At 53.1% G+C, this 18,088-nt stretch overlaps 1 protein-coding gene across 1 annotated transcript; it reads left to right on the forward strand.

The window, feature by feature from the left end:
* The first annotated feature begins 356 nt into the window (after positions 1-356).
* Positions 357-17,036, forward strand: LOC129555930 (uncharacterized). The gene is made up of 5 exons (XM_088842020.1): positions 357-527; positions 9,165-9,774; positions 11,072-11,391; positions 13,124-13,228; positions 13,599-17,036. Exons 1-3 carry the CDS (start codon positions 357-359, stop codon positions 11,296-11,298), a joined length of 1,008 nt encoding a protein of 335 aa, XP_088698146.1. The 3' UTR covers positions 11,299-11,391; positions 13,124-13,228; positions 13,599-17,036.
* Positions 17,037-18,088: the final 1,052 nt, after the last annotated feature.

The raw sequence follows: 18,088 nt of genomic DNA on the forward strand, positions 1-18,088 counted from the left end.
CCTCAGGTGGGCCTGGCGGGCCCAGGGCCGTCTCGCGGCCTCCAAGGCTGCCCAGGGGGCGGAGGGCCAGCAGCAGGGTCGCTGCGGACCTTCCGCGCAGCGCCAGGCTCGGGGCCCCCGGCGCAAGCCAGCTCCAGCGCACGGCCCTAGGTCCTCCCCTCGGGGGCGGGGCGCGGCGAGCGCGCAGGCGCAGTCGGAGCACCCGCGGCCCAGGGTCCTCCCCACTCGGGGGGGCGGGGCGCGGCGAGCGCGCAGGCGCAGTCGGAGCGCCCGCGGCCCTGGAGGCGCTGAGCCCCGCCCCGCGCAGGCGAGCCTCCCGGCGGATCCGCCCCCGCCCGGGGCCTGAGGGGCGGGCGATGACGTCACCGCGCCGGGCGCCGTTCTGGAGCGCGATAGTCCCGCGGCGCGGGGCGGGAGCGCCTTGGGGGCGCGCCCGGCGTGTCCGCGGCGGCGGCCCGGCGGGCGGCAGCGGCCTGCCGGCGAGCTTCGCGCGGGTCCCGCGGGCCGCGGGCTGGGCGTGGCGGAAGGTGAGGGCGCCCGCGCCGGCCGCCCCCTCCTCGGCGGCGCCGTGCAGAGTTCCCGCCGCAGGGAGCCCCGCCGGGCTCGTGGGCTCACTTGCAGCCGGGCGGCCTTTCCCGGAGGCCCGGCGCTGCGCGCAGCCCGTGTGCGTCTCAGACCCGCGCTGTGCGCAGGGCCGCGGTTGACTGGCGTCGCGCGGCGACTGCTGCGTGCGAGCGCGCTCCTCAGCCTCGGGAGCCTTCAGCTGAGCTCAGCTCAGCCGCTCAGCCGTGTCCGACTCCGCGGCCCCCTGGACGGCAGCACGCCCGGTCTCCCTGTCCGTCCCCACCCCCCGGCGTCCACTCAGACTCCTGTGCATCTCATCCTCTGTCGCCCCCTTCTCCTGCCCTCAATCTTTCCCAGCATCAGGGTCCTTTCAAATGAGTCAGTTCTTCGCATCACGTGTCCAGAGTGAGTATTGGAGCTTCAGCTTCAGCATCAGTCCTTCCAGTGACCGTTCAGGACTGATTTCCTCTAAGATGGACTCGTTGGATCTCCTTGCGGTCCAAGGGAGTCTTCTCCAACACCACAGTTCAAAAGCATCGATTCTTCGGCTCTCAGCTTTCTATAGAGTCCAACCTTTAAGCCTCTCTTTAAAAACTGTTTGTCTTTCTGTGATGTATACCTTCCTTGCCCCAAGGAACTAACAGCCTCTGTTCGGGTGTCCGGTGTCTTTCCTCCACCTCGCCCCCTCCATGACCTTTGGCTGCGTCCCTCTCACTCTGCACCTCTCCCTGGTAGGGACATCTGGACACCCTTGGCCAGGGAGTGAAACGGTGCCCAGATTACTAAGCAGGTAAAACTGTGCCTGGGACGTTTGTGCAGATGTATATCATTTGAGATCGAACTGTTTCTTTGTGTTCATTTAACAGATTTTTCATTTGCAGTCTCAAATGGGTAACTTCAACTTACTGAAAAATTGCTTTTGGGAGTAAAGCAAAACCCGTTTGTTTATGGCTAGAGAGGTGGGAGGGCTTACTGTCTGTCTTCTGGTTTCTTCCCTTTTTATAAGAAGGTTTAGTTGATAACCTGAGTGAATTAAAATTTAATTAAGTCTAACTAAAACGGTCTATTTTAAGTGTTGATGTTATACTTTGAAAATGGTATTTTTACTTTTAAAAATCTTGACAAAAATATTTTGTCCTCTGAACTAAACTCAGACTTTTCCCCCCAATTTTAAATCCCTACTTTAACTAAAATTTTGACTATATCTAAAAGTTAGATAATTTGAGTTATCTATTTTCTTAGATCACTTTGTGGTAATTTTTGGTTGTCATATGTATTCAAAGCCTTCTGTTTTACTCCACATAATACTTTGGTGTTCGTGATCCTTCAGGGCTACAGTCCGTGGGGTCGTTAAGAGTCAGACACGACTGAGCGACTTCACTTTCTCTTTTCACTTTCATGCATTGGAGAAGGAAATGGCAACCCAGTCCAGTGTTCTTGCCTGGAGAATCCCAGGGACGGGGGAGCATAGTGGGCTGCCGTCTGTGGGGTCTCAGAGAGTCGGACACGACTGAAGTGACTTAGCAGCAGCAGCAGGGTTAACATTGATAACATTCATTTATCAAATAGGTGTGACACTGTTTAAATTGTATCATTATCTTGAAAGTCCATGAAAAAGGAAGAAACAGTAGCGTGTAGTGATTGTTAAGCAACCAGAATCAAGAAGCCGAGTCGTCCTGAAGCTGGTCGTGCCCAGACTCAGCCTCGGTGGAGACGGTGTTGACTGTTGTTCAGAGCGTGCTCGGCTTCTCTGCCCCTCACCATCTCCCAGAGTCTGCCCAAGTTCGTGTCCAATGAATCAGTGATGCCATCCAGCCATCTCATGCTCAGTCGCCCTCTTCTCCTTCTGCCTTCCAGTTTTCCCAGCATCAGGGTCTTTTCCAGTGAGTCAGCTCTTCGCATCAGGTGGCCAAAATGTTGGAGCTTCTGCTTCAGCCCTTTCAAAGAGTATTCGAGGTTGATTTCCTTTAAGATTGACTGGTTTGATCTCCTTGCTGTCCAGGGGACTCTCAAGAGACTTCTCCAGCACTAGAGTTCAGAAGCATCCATTCTTTGGTGCTTTGCCTTCTTTATTGTCCAGCTGTCATATCCATACATGACTAATGGAAAGACCATAGCGTTGACTATATGGGTCTTTGTTGGCAAAGCAGTAGCTTTGCTTTTTAACACACCGTCTAGGTTTGTCATAGCTTTCCTGCCAAGAAGCAGTCATCTTCTAATTTTCATGGCTACAGTCACCGTCTGAGGTGATTTTAGAGCCCAGGAGGAAATCTGTCACCGCTTCCACCTTTTCTCCAATTTGCTATGAAGTGATGAGACCAGATGCCATGATCTTTGTTTTTTTTAATATTGAGTTTTAAATTGGCCTTTTCACTGTCTTCCTTCACACTCATCAAGAGGCTCTTTAGTTCCTCTTTGCTTTCTGCCATTAGAGTGGTATTGTCCAAATATCTGAGGTTGTTGATATTTCTCCTGGCAATCTTGATTCCAGCTTTTGCTTCATCCAGCCCAGCATTTCTCATCATGTACTCTGCATATAAGTTAAATAAGCAGGATGACAATATACAGCCTTGACGTACTCCTTTCCCGATTTAGTACCAGTCTGTTGTTCCATGTCCAGTTCTAACTGTTGCTTCCAGACCGGCATATAGATTTCTCAAGAGGCAGGTCAGGTGGTCTGGTATTCCCATCTCTTTCAGAATTTTCAGTTTATTGTGATCCACACAGTCAAAGGCTTTGGGATAGTCAGTAAAGCAGAAATAGATGTTGTTCTGGAACTCTCTTGCTTTTTTGATGATCCACTGAGTGTTGGCAATTTGATCTCTGGTTCCTCTGCCTTCTCTAAAACAAGCTTGAACATCTGGAAGTTCACAGTGCACATATTGTTGAAGCCTGGCTTGGAGAATTTTGAGCATTACTTTACTAGCGTGTGAGATGAGTACAATTGTGCGGTAGTTTGAGCATTCTTTGGCATTGCCTTTCTTAGGGATTGGAATGAAAACTGACCTTTTCCAGTCCTGTGGCCACTGCTGAGTTTTCCACATTTGCTGGCACGTTGATTGCAGCCCTTTCACAGCATCATCTTTTAGGATTTGGAATAGCTCAACTGGAATTCCATCACCTCCACTAGCTTTGTTCGTAGTGATGCTTCCTAAGGCCCACTTGACTTCCAGGATGTCTGGCTCTAGGTGAGTGATCACACCATCGTGATTACCTGGGTTGTGAAGATCCTTTTTGTACAGTTATTCTGTGTATTCTTGCCACCTCTTCTTAATATCTTCTGCTTCTGTTAGGTCCATACCATTTCTGTCCTTTATTGAGCCCATCTTTGCATGAAATGTTCCCTTGATATCTCTACTTTTCTTGAAGAGGTCTCTAGTCTTTCCCATTCTATTGTTTTCCTCTATATCTTTGCATTGATCACTGAGGAAGGCTTTCTTATCTCTCCTTGCTATTCTTTGGAACTCTGCATTCAAATGGGTGTATCTTTCCTTTCCTCCTTTGCTTTTCGATGCTCTTCTTTTCACAGCTATTTGTAAGGCCTCCTCAGACACCCATTTTGCTTTTTTGCATTTCTTTTTCTTGGGGATGGTCTTGATCCCTGTCTCCTGTACAATGTCATGAACCTCTGTCCATATGAACGTCCGTCCATAGTTCACCAGGCACTCTGTCTATCAGATCTAGTCCCTTAAATCTATTTCTCACCTCCACTGTAAGGGATTTGATTTAGGTCATACCTGAATGGTCTAGTAGTTTTTCCCACTTTCTTCAATTTAAGTCTGAATTTGGCAATAAAAAGTTCATGATCTGGGCCACAGTCAATTCCCAGTCTTGTTTTTGCTGACTGTATAGAGCTTCTCCATCTTTGGCTGCAAAGAATATAATCAGTCTGATTTCTGTGTTGACCTTCTGGTGGTATCCATGTGTAGAGTCTTCTCTTGTGTTGTTGGAAGAGGGTGTTTGCTATGACCAGTGTGTTCTGTTGGCAAAAGTCTATGAACTGTTACCCAGATTTAAATAGTTTTTTTGTATAATCAGTTTCTTAATCCATAATCTAATCTAATCTCTTCCTTTGAATTAGTCATTAATCTTTTTCTAATGAAATAGTGCTTAACAAAATTAAAGGTTCATCTGCTAAACTCAAGCTTGAGTCTGGGAAGTTGTATAAGTCATATAGGGTATCTGGGTAATCTGGTATGGCCAGCCTTCCTAAATGGGTTTGCATAGATGTTATGAAAGAAAGGAACATTTAAATTGGGGAAGGATAACAAAAATTAAGAGCACACACATTGGAGAAGGAAATGGCAACTCACTCCAGTGTTCTTGCCTGGAGAATCCCAGGGACGGGGGAGCCTGGTGGGCTTCCGTCTATGGGGTCACACAGAGTCGGACACGACTGAAGTGACTTAGCAGCAGCAGCAGCATCAGGCATCAATATCAGGAATGTTCAGTATGTTTCATTGACTGTTAGGTAAATGTGATTTCACAGACATTAAAATGAGAGGAAGTGGGCTCTTTAGAATCAGTGAAATACCATATTTGTGAATTTCAGTCAAGGTCATTATTTCTGGAGTATTGAGTTGTTTCCTGTGAAAAGAAAACAGAGATGTAGTGTTTATCATTGATCTTTTTTTTTAAGTCACAGTGGGACACCTTATCTGAGTATTTGAATCGTTTTCAGTCTGGTGTCTACCTTCTGTTTTAGAATTCTCATTTACTTAATATTTATACTTATGTCACTAAAAAGGGCCTTCAGGAAAGCATCTCGTGGGAAAAGCCATCAAACAAGTGAACGATCTGGTACCATTCTTGCAGTTTCATTCAGGAGACTCCGCCTTGAGGAAATCAGAGAGAGGTGGCTTCCGTAAGATGGATGCGTTCCCCGCGCCTGCTGAGCCCAGCTCCGTTGTCCGTGTCTGCAGTCAGGGAGCTGGACTGATTCTAGTTGTATAATCGGGTTCAGGTTTACAGGGTTCACGGTAGGGTCATACCTCTTGACTTTTAAAATCTGTTGTTTTGATGGGAAGTTCTGGGTTCAGTTTGTGTCTGCTGTTTATCAGTTTGAAGGCCCTTTCTAAATCTGGAAATCACATAATGAGATTTTTGTTGAGATAAACAGTGCAGTGCTTTTGAACCTGTAAGGTGTTGTTGGAGTGTTAGGCCCAGCTGTTCATTCACTCTCGTGTATTTTAAGGTTGTACCTGTTTCTAAATGTGAAAGGAGCAGTTTCTTATTTTGTCCTGACCTCCCCCTCCACTCACCCAGGTCCCTTCCATGGGGCCTGAGCTCTCGGTTTTTCTGTTATCATTTAATGATCTTTCCCATCCCTTGCTCTTGGCTCCTGTTTCTTTCCCAGCGTAGAACACCTGTTTCCCCTGCCAGCCTCCCTGGAAGAGCCTGTCTGCAGAGTCCATCCTATCTGCAGAGCCTTGCGTAAGCTGAAGTGGTGTGAAGGGCAGAGGCAGTTGCTTGAGACACATGTTGCTGCCGGAGGCACAGAGGAGCCGAGGTAGAACCCAGACACTCAGACACAGTCCAGAGCTCCGCCGGCCTGACACTGGGGTGCTGAGTGTAGTTCCTGGAGACGGAGCATGCTGAGCCCCCTCTGCTCAGGGTGCACTACCTGTGTGATCCCTTCCTGCAGAACAGTCGCTGAAGGCTTTTTTTTTTTTTTTTTGCTAAAGTGAAACTCTGGATATCTTTCAGTTAGCAAGGACAGGTTATGATGCAGGGTTTTTGTTAAAGTGAAATGACATACAGCAAGCTTTCAAAAAGTGGAGGATTTCTCGGGAATTCCGTGGTGGTCTAGTGGTTAACGTTCCAGGCTCTCACTTCTGGGGGCTCAGGTTCAATCCCTGGTCGGGGAACTAAGACCCTGCAAGCCAAGTGGAGTGGCCAAAATTAAAACCCGAAGTGGCGGATTTCCGTGCTGCTTTAGCTTCCTTCCATACCTGCTCATCCGTGTGAGTCCCTCTCAGATTCCACGTTGTGAATCGCTGCTCAGCCACTCCTCACATCCAGTGTTCTGTCTCGGAACCTGACCTTCCTGCCACTGAGCAGGCCATGGTGTTTAGCATTGGCTGTATCCTGCTTGTTCTCCAGTTTTGTCTTATAGGTTAGGCTTGCTCGTCAACTTGGTGTTAATCGAGATACAGACTTTGGTACAAATCCTTTCAGCTTTCTTACTAGCTTTGTGTTAACCTGACAGGTTGCTTACCATCTGCTCCTCATGTGTAACACAGGGGTGCTGTTTCCTGTGACCCTGACAGGTTTGTTAGGTTCCAGATAATGCAGGGAAAGCTTCGGCAAACTGGCTCACAGTAACTGGTAACTGTTAGGATGTTGGTGTCTTTAAAACAAACGCTTTACACAGTCTTTAAAGGTCCCTTGCGTTTTCAGCCGTCACAGAACGTCCGCCGTGTTCCTCTTACTGGACAGTCCTTGAGGCTTTCACACCGCCCCGCTTGTGCCTCTCATCCCCCAGACCCCCCGTAACCTCTGGTTTGTTCTGTGAGTCCCCTTCATTTGTTCCGTTCTTTAGTTGTTGTCGTGTCTCGATTCCATATATACTGATCGCGTACAGTGACTGTCTGGCGCACTTCACTCAGCCAGTACCCCGCAAGGCCGTCTGTGCTGCTGCAGACGCACAGTCCCATCTTTGCGGCGCGGTCGTCACCACTGTGTGTGCACCACGTCGTCTTTGTCCGCTCACCCATGAGTGGACACTGAGGTTGCTTCCGTGTCTTCTCTGTTGTAAACGACGCTGCCGTGAGTATTGGGGTGCATACATCTTTTCAAACCAATGCCTTTGTTCTTTTCAGATATATACAGTGGTGGAATTGCTGGACCATATGGTGAGCGCATTTTTAGTTTTCTGAGACACCTCCATGCTGTTTTCCACAGTGGCTGCCCCAATCTACATTCATACCCAACAGTGCCTGGGGGTTCCCTTTTCTGCACACCCTGGACATTTGTTGTCTTCTCTTTGATGACAGGAAAATGTTGTCTTTTGTTTTTCTGAGAGAACCTCTTGCATAGGAGAATAACTTACTCTGGTGGTGCTTTCGTTGCTAAGTCATATCCGACTCTTAGAACCCCACGGACTGTAGCCCGCCAGGCTCCTCTGTCCATGGGACTCTCCAGGCAAGAGTGCTGGAGCGGGTGGCCACGCCTCCCCCATAACTTACTCTGTTGCGTAATCACTTACCCCGGGAGCTGGGAGGACCACGGCTGTTACGGGGCCGACGTCCAGCTCGGTTCAGCTGCACAGCTCGCGGCGGGGTCCTGAAGGGCTGCTCGTGTTGGGTGGAGAGACCCAGCGTCTGCCTCAGGACCTCCGCTTAGACAGGGACAGGCCAGCAGACGGGCCCTTGCCCCACAGTGAGGGCAGGGTGTGCAGAGGGAAGGTGCCTGTGTGCCCGGTACACAGACTCGGGCGGGGAGTGAAAGGGAGTCTGGGTGTCGGCAGAAGGAGGAGAGCGTCCAGGGTGAGGGCTCGGAGTGGAAATCGGAGAGGGTGAGGTGCGTGCATTCTGGGAAGCAGGACCTGGAGTGTTCGACAGGAGGGCCCGAGGGGGAGGGGGCGCCTGGAGTTCCGTTGCATCTGTCGTGGTGGTTGTAAAGATTCTGTCCCCCCATCAGGATGCAGATACCGTCTTGTGACCGAGCTCATAAAGCCTGGGAACTGCCATGTGCCTCCTGGGGTCTGTTGGCGCCTCTGTGCCTCGAGTCCACGCGCGGGCGAGCCGGCGTCCTGTGCCTCGAATCCACTCGCGGGCGAGCCGGCGTCCTGTGCCTCGAGTCCACTCGCGGGCGAGCCGGCGCCCTGTGGCTCGAATCCACTCGCGGGCGAGCCGGCGCCCTGTGGCTCCTCACCTCCCGCTTGCCTTTCACCATTGCCCAACCATGCCCCTTGGCAAGCTCTCTCCTGAGCTGGGTCACCATTCTCTCTTTTTGGTGTGGTCCCTCCCCCAGCCGGGGGGGACGTCCTCGAAGGCCTGTGCTGACCAGTCCTCTGGAACCCGTTGGCCGCTCGGCCCTGTGTGCCCGGTGTGCTTCCCTGACTCTGGGCTGGCCTGGTCCCCAGCCTGCTCGGCCCTGGCGATACCCATGACCACGTGCTGGGCAGTGTCGAGCTCCAGCGCTTCGGGGCCCTGCGCATGCTGATGGCTACAGACTCTGCTGTGGGGTCACCGGGTTTGTAAGCCTCCTTGTCATCCGTTCCTGCTCTCCTGGCTGGGCTCACAGCCAGATTCCACTCTTCCTCATGTTTTCAGTCAAGCAATGTCTGTGTTTGGCAGCCTGCCGTGTGACCTTGCTCTGATAGCTTAGAACACCCTCTTGACTTCAGATACTTCAACCCTGTCGGGCTCCTCTGGAGTCGGGCAGCACTCCTGGACCTGCGCCGTTTCGTGGCTGTCCGTGTGGGACTCGAGTGCCGTGGGCACTTGCCTGCTCTTCTTCCTTATCTTTTAACGTGTGTTATGTTGCTTTGAAAGTCTTTCATAGAAGGCTAGCAGTCACAGTGAGGTGAAAGCAGCCCCCTCTCCCCGGGCGTTGCTGGGTCGCGTTAGTACATTAACGGACCTCTCCTTACCCAGCAGGTTACCATGCCTGTAATCGCCTCCTTCACACCTAAGCTCCTAAACCTCCTGCCTGCGATCCCTGCCTTAACCATGCGCTTCCAGACATCGTGGACAGAAGCCAGCCAACACGGAGGAGCTGACGGAGATGGTCACAGTGGCAGAGCCCGACCCCCTGCAGTGCTGCGAACCCATCTACAGTGGATCCCGACCCCCTCCAGGGCAGCGTGCTCATCTACAGTGGATCCCGACCCCCTCCAGGGCAGCGTGCTCGTCCACAGTGGAGCCCGACCCCATCCAGGGCAGCGTGCTCGTCCACAGCGGAGCCCGACCCCCTCCAGGGCAGCATGCTCATCCACAGCGGAACCCGATCCCCACCAGTGCTGCGTGCCCATCCACAGCGGAGCGCGACCCCCTCCAGGGCAGCGTGCTCGTCCACAGCGGAGCCCGACCCCCTCCAGGGCAGCGTGCTCGTCCACAGTGGAGCCCGACCCCCTCCAGTGCTGCGTGCCCATCCACAGTGGAGCCGTACCCCCTCCAGGGCAGCGTGCCCATCCACAGCAGCAGCACAGGGCCATCCACCCCTGGGACATGCGGTCCTCCACTCTGCGCTGCCGGCACACCAAGGGTAAGTGCTGGCAAGCTCACGCACCTCCCGTGCAGAGCCAGCCTTGCCAGCGCACTCACCACCTCCAGAGACCTCGTGGCGCCTCCTGTCACCCTCATGCCTGCCTGCGTGGAGGCCCTGCTTCCTGAGTGCCCGCGGTGGGGCCTGCAGGTAATCCCGGTCAGCCCCTCTGTGCACGGCGACCTCTGATGAGGCCGGAGGCCATCTCCCCTCTCCGGATGGGCTCTGTCCGTGCAGAGCTTTGCTGGCCTGGAAGCCAGTTCCCTCAGGAAAGTCCAGGCTTTAGCCCACTGAGCCTTGAGGTCATTCTGGGGGAGGAGAGCTTTCGGTTTGTTATTTTTACTCATAAGTAACAGGCCCTGCTTTGTAGAAAACGAAGAAGTCTGTGTGTCCTGGGAACTCTGCCAGCGTGCCCCTGGACACTGAGCGCTGACGGCATCCTGGCCCAGAGTGCCGTGGCTTGTCCTGTTCTGGACACTTTGTCCTGCAGTGAAGACAGTGTACCGGTCAGTCCGTCCAGAACGTCCCCCGCTGTAAAGTGGGGGCAGCTCAGGCAGAGCCTGCACATCTGGCCTGTTTTCCAGACAGCACTCTTGAGTAAGCAGGCTTGGATTCCAAGAATGGTTTTGTTTGTCAGCCACGTTACTCCTGTGGGTACACGCTCAGCACTGCCACGAGGTTGCTGAGGATCGGCGTCAGATGCGGCGTCGATTAACGTACAGGCTCCTTGTAATAACATGTATTTTTTAAAAAAGCAGCAGCTGAAAACGAAAGGAACTACAGACCTCCTTGCCCACAGTTCCCCAAACCAGGACAGGCTCTGGGGTCTGGCGCACAGGTGGGCGGGGGATAAGACATGCCCTTGAGTTATTGCTGATAAAGCAGAGGCACTGGGGAAAGAAAGGTCTGCCCAGGAAGTCTTCAGAACCTTTCTGAAGACAGTAATGGTTTTGCTGCAATAAGTCTTGCCCATTGAATACCGAAGGAAAACCCCTCTCCTGACGGGACCACTGAGGCTGGAGTCCAGTCATCCTCAGCTGAGGGCTGGCCCTGCAGCACCCATGACGCGGGTGTCAGAGGGCCCTGGGGCCGTGTTGGTCTCTCATGGTGCCCTTTATGGTGTCTGGTGTGGAGCCTGCTGGCTGGGGTGCACCAGACCCCAGCCCCCGTGGAGCCACAGGCTGTGCAGGGCATCTGCAGGGCGCCCCGGAGGCTCTCCAGGTTTCGGGCCAGGGCCCGGTGAGCCTGGGGGCCTCGCTTGCACTGCAAGGTGGGTTGTTCTCTGGTTTTTAAACAGAAGTGGAAACAGTGTTTTCCGGTTTTGGAAGAGCCCAGCAGTACGTCCTTCTCAGAAATTATCTCCTCTATGTCCGACGTGAAATTCAGCCACACCGGTTGATAGGGGATGAGCCGGGACTACCTGTCAGTGGAGGTGTGGGACCTCGACACGGAGTGCTGGCCCATCGAGACCCACCGGGTGAGGCCTCGGGCGCCACCGCCCTGACCTTCCCATGCTTCCATTAAGATCCATGAGTACCTTCGAAGCAAGCTGTGTCCGCTCTATGAAAATGACCGCGTCTTTGACAACTCTGAGTGCTGCTGGAGTGGCTCCGACAGGTGAGGCCTGCGTGGGGACCCGGCCCTCCGGGGCAGGGCTGGCACGGGCCGGCTGCCTGAGGTGGAAACAGGGTGTCTGGGCACACTTCTCACCTTGCTTGTGATTCCATCCATGTCCGAACAGCAAGCACAGTGCTGGATTCACACTGGCTGTGTCTGAAATGCTTAGTGGATGACAGTTTCTTATTTTATATTATTTCCAAGAGGAGTGAAGGAAGGAGGTGAGGAAGTTCATGTGGGTGGGTGGGATGGCCTTTGTTTTTGGAACGAGTGGAGGACAAGACCCCAGAATGTGCTTTGCGTGGATGGCAGTGCAGGGCTGGCAGGATGCCCCGCCCTGCCAGGGCTATGGCCATTTCGATGCCTCTGGTCATCTGTGGGCACGTGCCTTAGAAGTGACCGCACTGATTCTGCCTAGAGGTCTGTGTTAACAATGTTTGACACACCTCCTGTCGTGAGGTGGGAGGAGACGCTGCCGTGGGGGACTGCCAGCCGCGGTGGTGCCACCATCCTTTGCGCGTGAAGAGGGAGTCAGAGTGAAGAGTGTGGGGCCCTGGCCTCAGGGCCTCGGCTGGACACAGGAGCCAGAGCCTGGGGAAGCGGGGGGTGGTGGGGGCCGTGACTCTGGACCCGCAGAGATTGGCTCTTGAGACAGAGACCCTCAGAATCTGTAGAAGGCACCCATCTGCATTAGACGGGCCCCAAGGGAGATGTGTGTGTGAGACCTTGGGCTGGGGTGGATCATGTCCCCTGAGATTTGTGAGCATGAGCTCGGCTGTGTGTGTGTGTGCGTGTTGATGTGGGGAGCACGCCCAGCAGGCCGCTCCAGGCATGTGGGGAGCAGACGTGTCGGGTCTGGGTGCCCGCTCTTCACAGGCTGATGCGCCCCGCGTGGGGTCCGTGGCGGGTGGAAGGTGTGCTGCCTGGGGCAGAGATAGGACTCTGCCCTCAGGCCTCGGCACGGCCCTGGGCCAGGCGGGGCGCCCTCGTGGCGGGCTCGGTGTCCCCCCAGCTTCAGAAGGTGGAAAACACAGCTGCGGCCTGCGACAGGCCCAGGTCCAGAACCCCCACGAAACGCTTTCTCAGCAGACCCGCTGAAGGCATGCAGGGCCACGGAGGATCTGCCCTTCCCAGGGCACCAGGGCCCAGGATTTCTCCAGGTTAAAACCCCTGAAACCAGAGCTCATGGGCACAGAGGGGCAGGCACACCTAGGAAAGGCGGTGTACACGTGTCACCGGAAACAAGAACGTGGAGCCCCGAGCATCCAGCTTCCAGAGCCCCGCGCAGCCAGGCACACAGGGTGCAGGAAGGGGCCGGGCCCACGCGCAGAGCGCTCACGCGGCCCCCACACTGGGAGGGGGCCCCGGCCACTGCTCGGGACAGGAGCTGCGTCCTGAAAACCCACTGTGGATTCAGCGCAGAGTGCAGCTGAAGAGCTCTTGAATTCACTGAAGATGGGAAACATTCTAAGGAGAAAGTTTTCCAAAACCACATTAATGTAATTACAAGTGTGACTTCGTCACTTTTCCTCTGATTCCGTTGTACTTGCGTTTACTGATATGACTGAGACAGTCTCACCACGGCTCTCTCCCGGCCATTACGAGCTTTCCTGTCTGACGCCCTGAAGCTGACCTGTGCAGAGCTGGGTTGGGCAGTGAGCCGCTTCATCCGGGGCCGGCGGGGCTGGGTGGAGGGCTCCTCGTAGCTTATAGGTCGTCGTCTTTCACGCAGCACCGTCCTGACGGGCCCTACAACAACTCCTTCCAGAGGGTCGAGACGCTAGAGGCCTCCAGGGTGAACAGCAGGCCTCGGGCCAGCCTGCAGCGGAAGGGCGAGGTGAGTGTGGGTAGCCTGGACCAGCAGGAAGACCCTGCACACGCAGGCACCTGGCCAAGAGTGTCATTGCCGTGGCCGCCACCAGCCACCTGTATACCTTCCAGGATGAGGTCAGCTATGGTGGCAGAGGGCCCCACATCTGTGCAGAATCGCGCCTGCTCACTCTCGGAGCACGGTGGCCGCCTCACCTCTGAGAAGGCAGGGATGCCCTTCTGCCTCAGCGCAGACTGCCTGGGTCTCCGAGCGGGGACCCCGGCTTCTTCTCCGGGGAGGGGGCCTTGGGTGTCGCTGCTCAGGTGAGAAGCCAGCTGGAAGCGGAGAGACAGCTGGAAGCAGGCCTCGAGGCCGTGACTAACATAGATGTCTCTAGGTCTGAGCCTGCCTTCCAGATTGGAGAGCAGACGCCCACACCCAGAGACACCGTCAGGTGCAGCCTCTCCTGCCAGCCTCCCCCTGCCGGCACCCGGGCCTCCGCCCACGCGGCTGCATCTGCCTCCCACCCGCCAGCCTCGGCGGCTCTGCGCCCATCGCACCCCGGACAGCTGCACCCCCCGACTCCTGTGTCCACCGTCACCCCTTCTGGGTCAACCGCTTAATGAAAGCAGCGCACTGCCAAGAGTGCTTTAAGTCCAAATCAGCATCATCTTTTATTTGCTTTCACTGCACGTAATGAAATTATGCAGAACTAAGACTTTAAAATTCTTTCCCCCTTCGTGGACAGAACGGAGGGACGTGTGTAGTGCTTGAGGCTCTGAGTGTATGTATCCCCAAACTTCTGCAACCTTTGTTTCTGTAGAACTGGTACCCCGACCCACCAGGTAAGGACGGGTCGAAGCCTTAACTGAGAGAGAAAATCACAGGAAGTAGTAACAGAACCGCCACTGAGAAGCCCACGCGTGGTTTGGAGCACGCCGCAGGTGCACTGCCGTTGGAAACGTTCGTGCTTTTTCTAAACCTTTTTTACAAGTGCAAGGTGCGGAGTGGGGGGATAACATACATTTTTAAAAGGCTAAAATTATACCCTGGATTTCACACTTAAAGGCAGCAAAAATTAAACCGTTTTAATTTCTATCCCTTGATGGTTTAACAGTAGGATCTTTGGTATCAGAAATCAAGATTTCCCCTCCCCCCCAAAAAAAATACAGAGGTAACAGTAAGTCACTGGAGCTAGATCTGTGGAATTCCACACTGGAACCGGGGCCCCAGTCCTCTGGGGGACAGGCGGCAGGGCCAACGCCCTGCTCGTGGACTCACTGTGGTGGCGGAGGCCCCATCAGCGCACATTTCAGTTGCAAACTGAGAACCAAAACGTATTAGCAGGGTGCAAACATAATTGCGGTTTCTGCATTGTTGAAACGGAGACGGTGACGGCGCCCACTCCAGCACTCTCACCCGGAGAATCCCAGGCACGGGGAGCCTGGTGGGCTACAGTTCATGGGGTCACACAGAGTCAGACACGACTGAGCAACTTCACTTTCGCTGTCGTACATTGGAGAAGGAAATGGCAACCAACTCCAGTACTCTCGCCTGGAGAATCCCAGGGACAGGGGAGCCTGGTGGGCTGCCGTCTATGGGGTCACACAGAGTCGGACACGACTGAAGCAACTTAGCAGCAGCAGCATTGTTGAAATTTGTCATTTGATACTGGAATACATCCTTCATGTGGTTATGTTACATATCATTTCTTGCTCCATGTTTTTTTGCTAATGACTGACCTGCTGTGTATTTTATATTTGTTTGAGACTAGGGAAATGATGTTAGACAAAAAGCAAATTCAGGCAATTTTCTTTCTCAGGTTCAAAATGGGTCAGAAGGCAGAGGTGACAGCACGCAACATCTGCAGCACATTTGGGCCAGGAACGGCCTACGAACACACAGGGCAGCGGGGGCTCACAAGGCTTGCAAAGGAGATGAGAGCCTTGAAGATGCGGAGTGCAGTGGCCGACCGTCAGCAGTTGACAGTGAGCAGCTGAGCACCATCACCCAAGCTGACCCGCGAACAACTGCACAAGAACCTGCCACAGAGCTCAGGGTCCGCTATTCGACGGTCGTGTGCATCTGAAGCAAATTGCAAAGGTGAAAAAGCTCACTAAGTGGGCACCTCGTGAGGTGACCGAAAATGTTTAAAAAATGGTCGTTTTTTAAGTGTTGCCTTTCCTCTCTTACTGTATGAAAACCTACGAACCACTTCTCAGTTGGACGGTGACATGCAATGAAAAGCGGATTTTATACAACTGGCAATGACCAGCTCAGTGACTGGACTGAGAAAAAGCTCCAGAGCACTTTGCAAAGTCACACCTGCACCAGAAAAAGGTCAGGTCACCGGTGGTCTGCTGCCCTTCTGAGTCACAACCGCTTTCAGAATCCCAGTGACACCATCACATCTGAGAAGCAGGCTTAGCAGATCAAGGAAATATACCAGAAACTGCAACACAAGCCAGCATCGGTCAACAGAAAGGGCCCAATTCTCCACAACAACGCCCAACCGCATGTTGCACAACCAACGCTTCAGAAGTTGAACGGATTGGGCTATGAAGTTTCGCCTCACCCACCATATTCACCTGACCTCTCACCCACAGACTACCTCTTCAAGCAGCTCAATGACTTTTTGCAGGGAAAGCATTTCCACAACCAGCAGGAGGCAGAAGATAGTTTTCAAGCGTTCATCAAATCCCAAAACATGGATTTTTATGCTACAGCAATTAATTATAACAACTTATTGCTCCTTGGAAGAAAAGCTATGACCAACCTAGACAGCATATTCAAAAGCAGAGACGTTACTTTGCCAACAAAGGTCCGTCTAGTCAAAGCTATGGTTTTTCCAGTCTTCATGTATGGATGTGAGAGTTGGACCATAAAGAAAGCTGCTGTTGCTGCTGCTGAGTCGCTTCAGTCGTGTCCAACTCTGTGCGACCCCAGAGACGGCAGCCCACCAGGCTCCCCCATCCCTGTTATTCTCCAGGCAAGAACACTGGAGTGGGTTGCCATTTCCTTCTCCAGTGCATGAAAGTGAAAAGTGAAAGCTGCTCAGTCATGTCCGACTCCTAGCAATCCCATGGATTGCAGCCTACCAGGCTCCTCCATCCATGGGATTTTCCAGGCAAGAGTACTGGAGTGGGGTGCCATTGCCTTCTCCGAAAGAAAGCTGAGCGCTGAAGAATTGATGCTTTTGAACTGTGGTGTTGGAGAAGATTCTTGAGAGCCCCTTGGACTGCAAGGAGATCTAATCAGTCCATCCTAAAGGAAATCAGTCCTGAATATTCATTGGAAGGACTGATGCTGAAGCTGAAGCTCCAGTACTTTGGCCACCTGATGCAAAGAACTGAGTCATTGGAAAAGCCCCTGATGCTGGGAAAGATTGAAGGCGGGAGAAGGGGACGACAGAGGATGAGATGGTTGGATGGCATCACCGACTCAATGGACATGAGTTTAAGCAAGCTCCAGGAGTTGGTGATGGACAGGGCGGCCTGGCGTGCTGCAGTCCGTGGGGTTGCAAAGAGTGACTGAAGTGACCGATAGCGATTTGAGATTCATGGTCTGAGATCAGTTACTTTTGCACCAACCCTAACACACTTACTTTAAAGGCGATTCTTTTACTCCGTGTTGGTTGCGATGCAGCTCACAAACCTGAGACACTGAACAGTTGTCTAAGTATCAAGTCAGCCCTGGTCCTTAAGCATTAATGGAAAGGTGGGGTTGTATGTATTTGTTTAGCTATTTTCGCCAAAAGTTTAATAAATTTCAAATGTTTAGCTGGATTTGTCCTGTGTAATTGGACAGTTTTTTCCATATTTCCTTCAAGACATATTTCCCACCGAACAAGAAACCAGCTTTCTGCCTCTCAGAGGGCCCTGAGCTGGGGTGTGCATGGCCAGGCAAGGGGTCCCTGTTTTGGGCTGACGGCCCTCAAAAGTGCTCTTGAGAAATATGTAATCTAAGAGATGTCCAGCACTTTCGCCGGTGTTCTTTGCCAGTTGACACTTCTGATGCCATTTAAGCCTCCTCCCCTCCTGATGAGTTTGTCGGACTTCAGTTCTCGTGTTTATTTTCGGCTGCACTGCGTTAGTTGCTGAGCGTGAGCTTTCTCTACATGTGTGGAACATGGGCTCAGGAGTTGTGGCCCACAGGCTTCGTCACTCCACAGCATGTAGGATCTTCCCAGACCCAGGATCAAACCCATGGCCCCTGCGTTGGCAGGCAGGTTCTTAACCACTGGACTGGTAGGAAAGTTCCCATTTGAATAGTCAGCTCCCCTTGTTATCTCCCACTTGAATGAATGACTTTGGCACTGCAGCACTGTGGGCATAGGAGCAGGTTATTCAGAGGGTCCCCACCCGCTCCTAGCTGCAGCCCATCTGTGGGGACAGCCAGGCTCACTTGTTCCTGGCAGATCCACCCCAAGTTCTGGCGCAGAGGAGCGGACGCACACGCTCTGGCTGTTTTCTGCTGTGGTCGTTCAGTCCTGTCCGACTCTGCGACCCTGTGAAACTGCAGCGTGCCAGCCTTCTGTCCTTCACTGTCTCACAGAGTTTGTCCAGATTCATTTCCATGCGATCAGTGATGCTATCTAACCATCTCATCCCCTGCCACCCTCCTTTGCCTTCAAAATTTCCCGGCATCAGTCTCTTCCAACTAGTCAACTCTTCTCATCAGGTGGCCAAAGTATTGGAGCTTCAGCTTCAGCATCAGTCCCTCCAGGGTTGATTTCCTTTAGGACGGACTGGTTGGATCTCCTCACCATCCAGGGTCTTCTCCAGCACAATCCAAACGCATCGGTTCTTCTGCATGAGCGATGCTAAACTGGTTCACTTGCACACACGTTGTTCCTCAGCCCTTCCCCTGGGGCAGCTCAGCGGGTAT

This window comes from Moschus berezovskii, chromosome 12 (genome assembly GCF_049115385.1).
Source record: "Moschus berezovskii isolate FMDL1 chromosome 12, NW_MosBer_1.0, whole genome shotgun sequence".
Lineage (NCBI taxonomy): Eukaryota > Metazoa > Chordata > Mammalia > Artiodactyla > Moschidae > Moschus > Moschus berezovskii.

Excerpts from the sequence above, each read along its gene's own strand:
- LOC129555930 (XM_088842020.1), top strand. The coding sequence starts at position 357 with ATGACGTCACCGCGCCGGGCGCCGTTCTGGAGCGCGATAGTCCCGCGG. Across the intron at positions 528-9,164 it reads CGGGCTGGGCGTGGCGGAAG|CAGGTTACCATGCCTGTAAT; the intron begins GTGAGGGCGCCC and ends CTCCTTACCCAG. Across the intron at positions 9,775-11,071 it reads GCGCTGCCGGCACACCAAGG|AAGTGGAAACAGTGTTTTCC; the intron begins GTAAGTGCTGGC and ends GTTTTTAAACAG.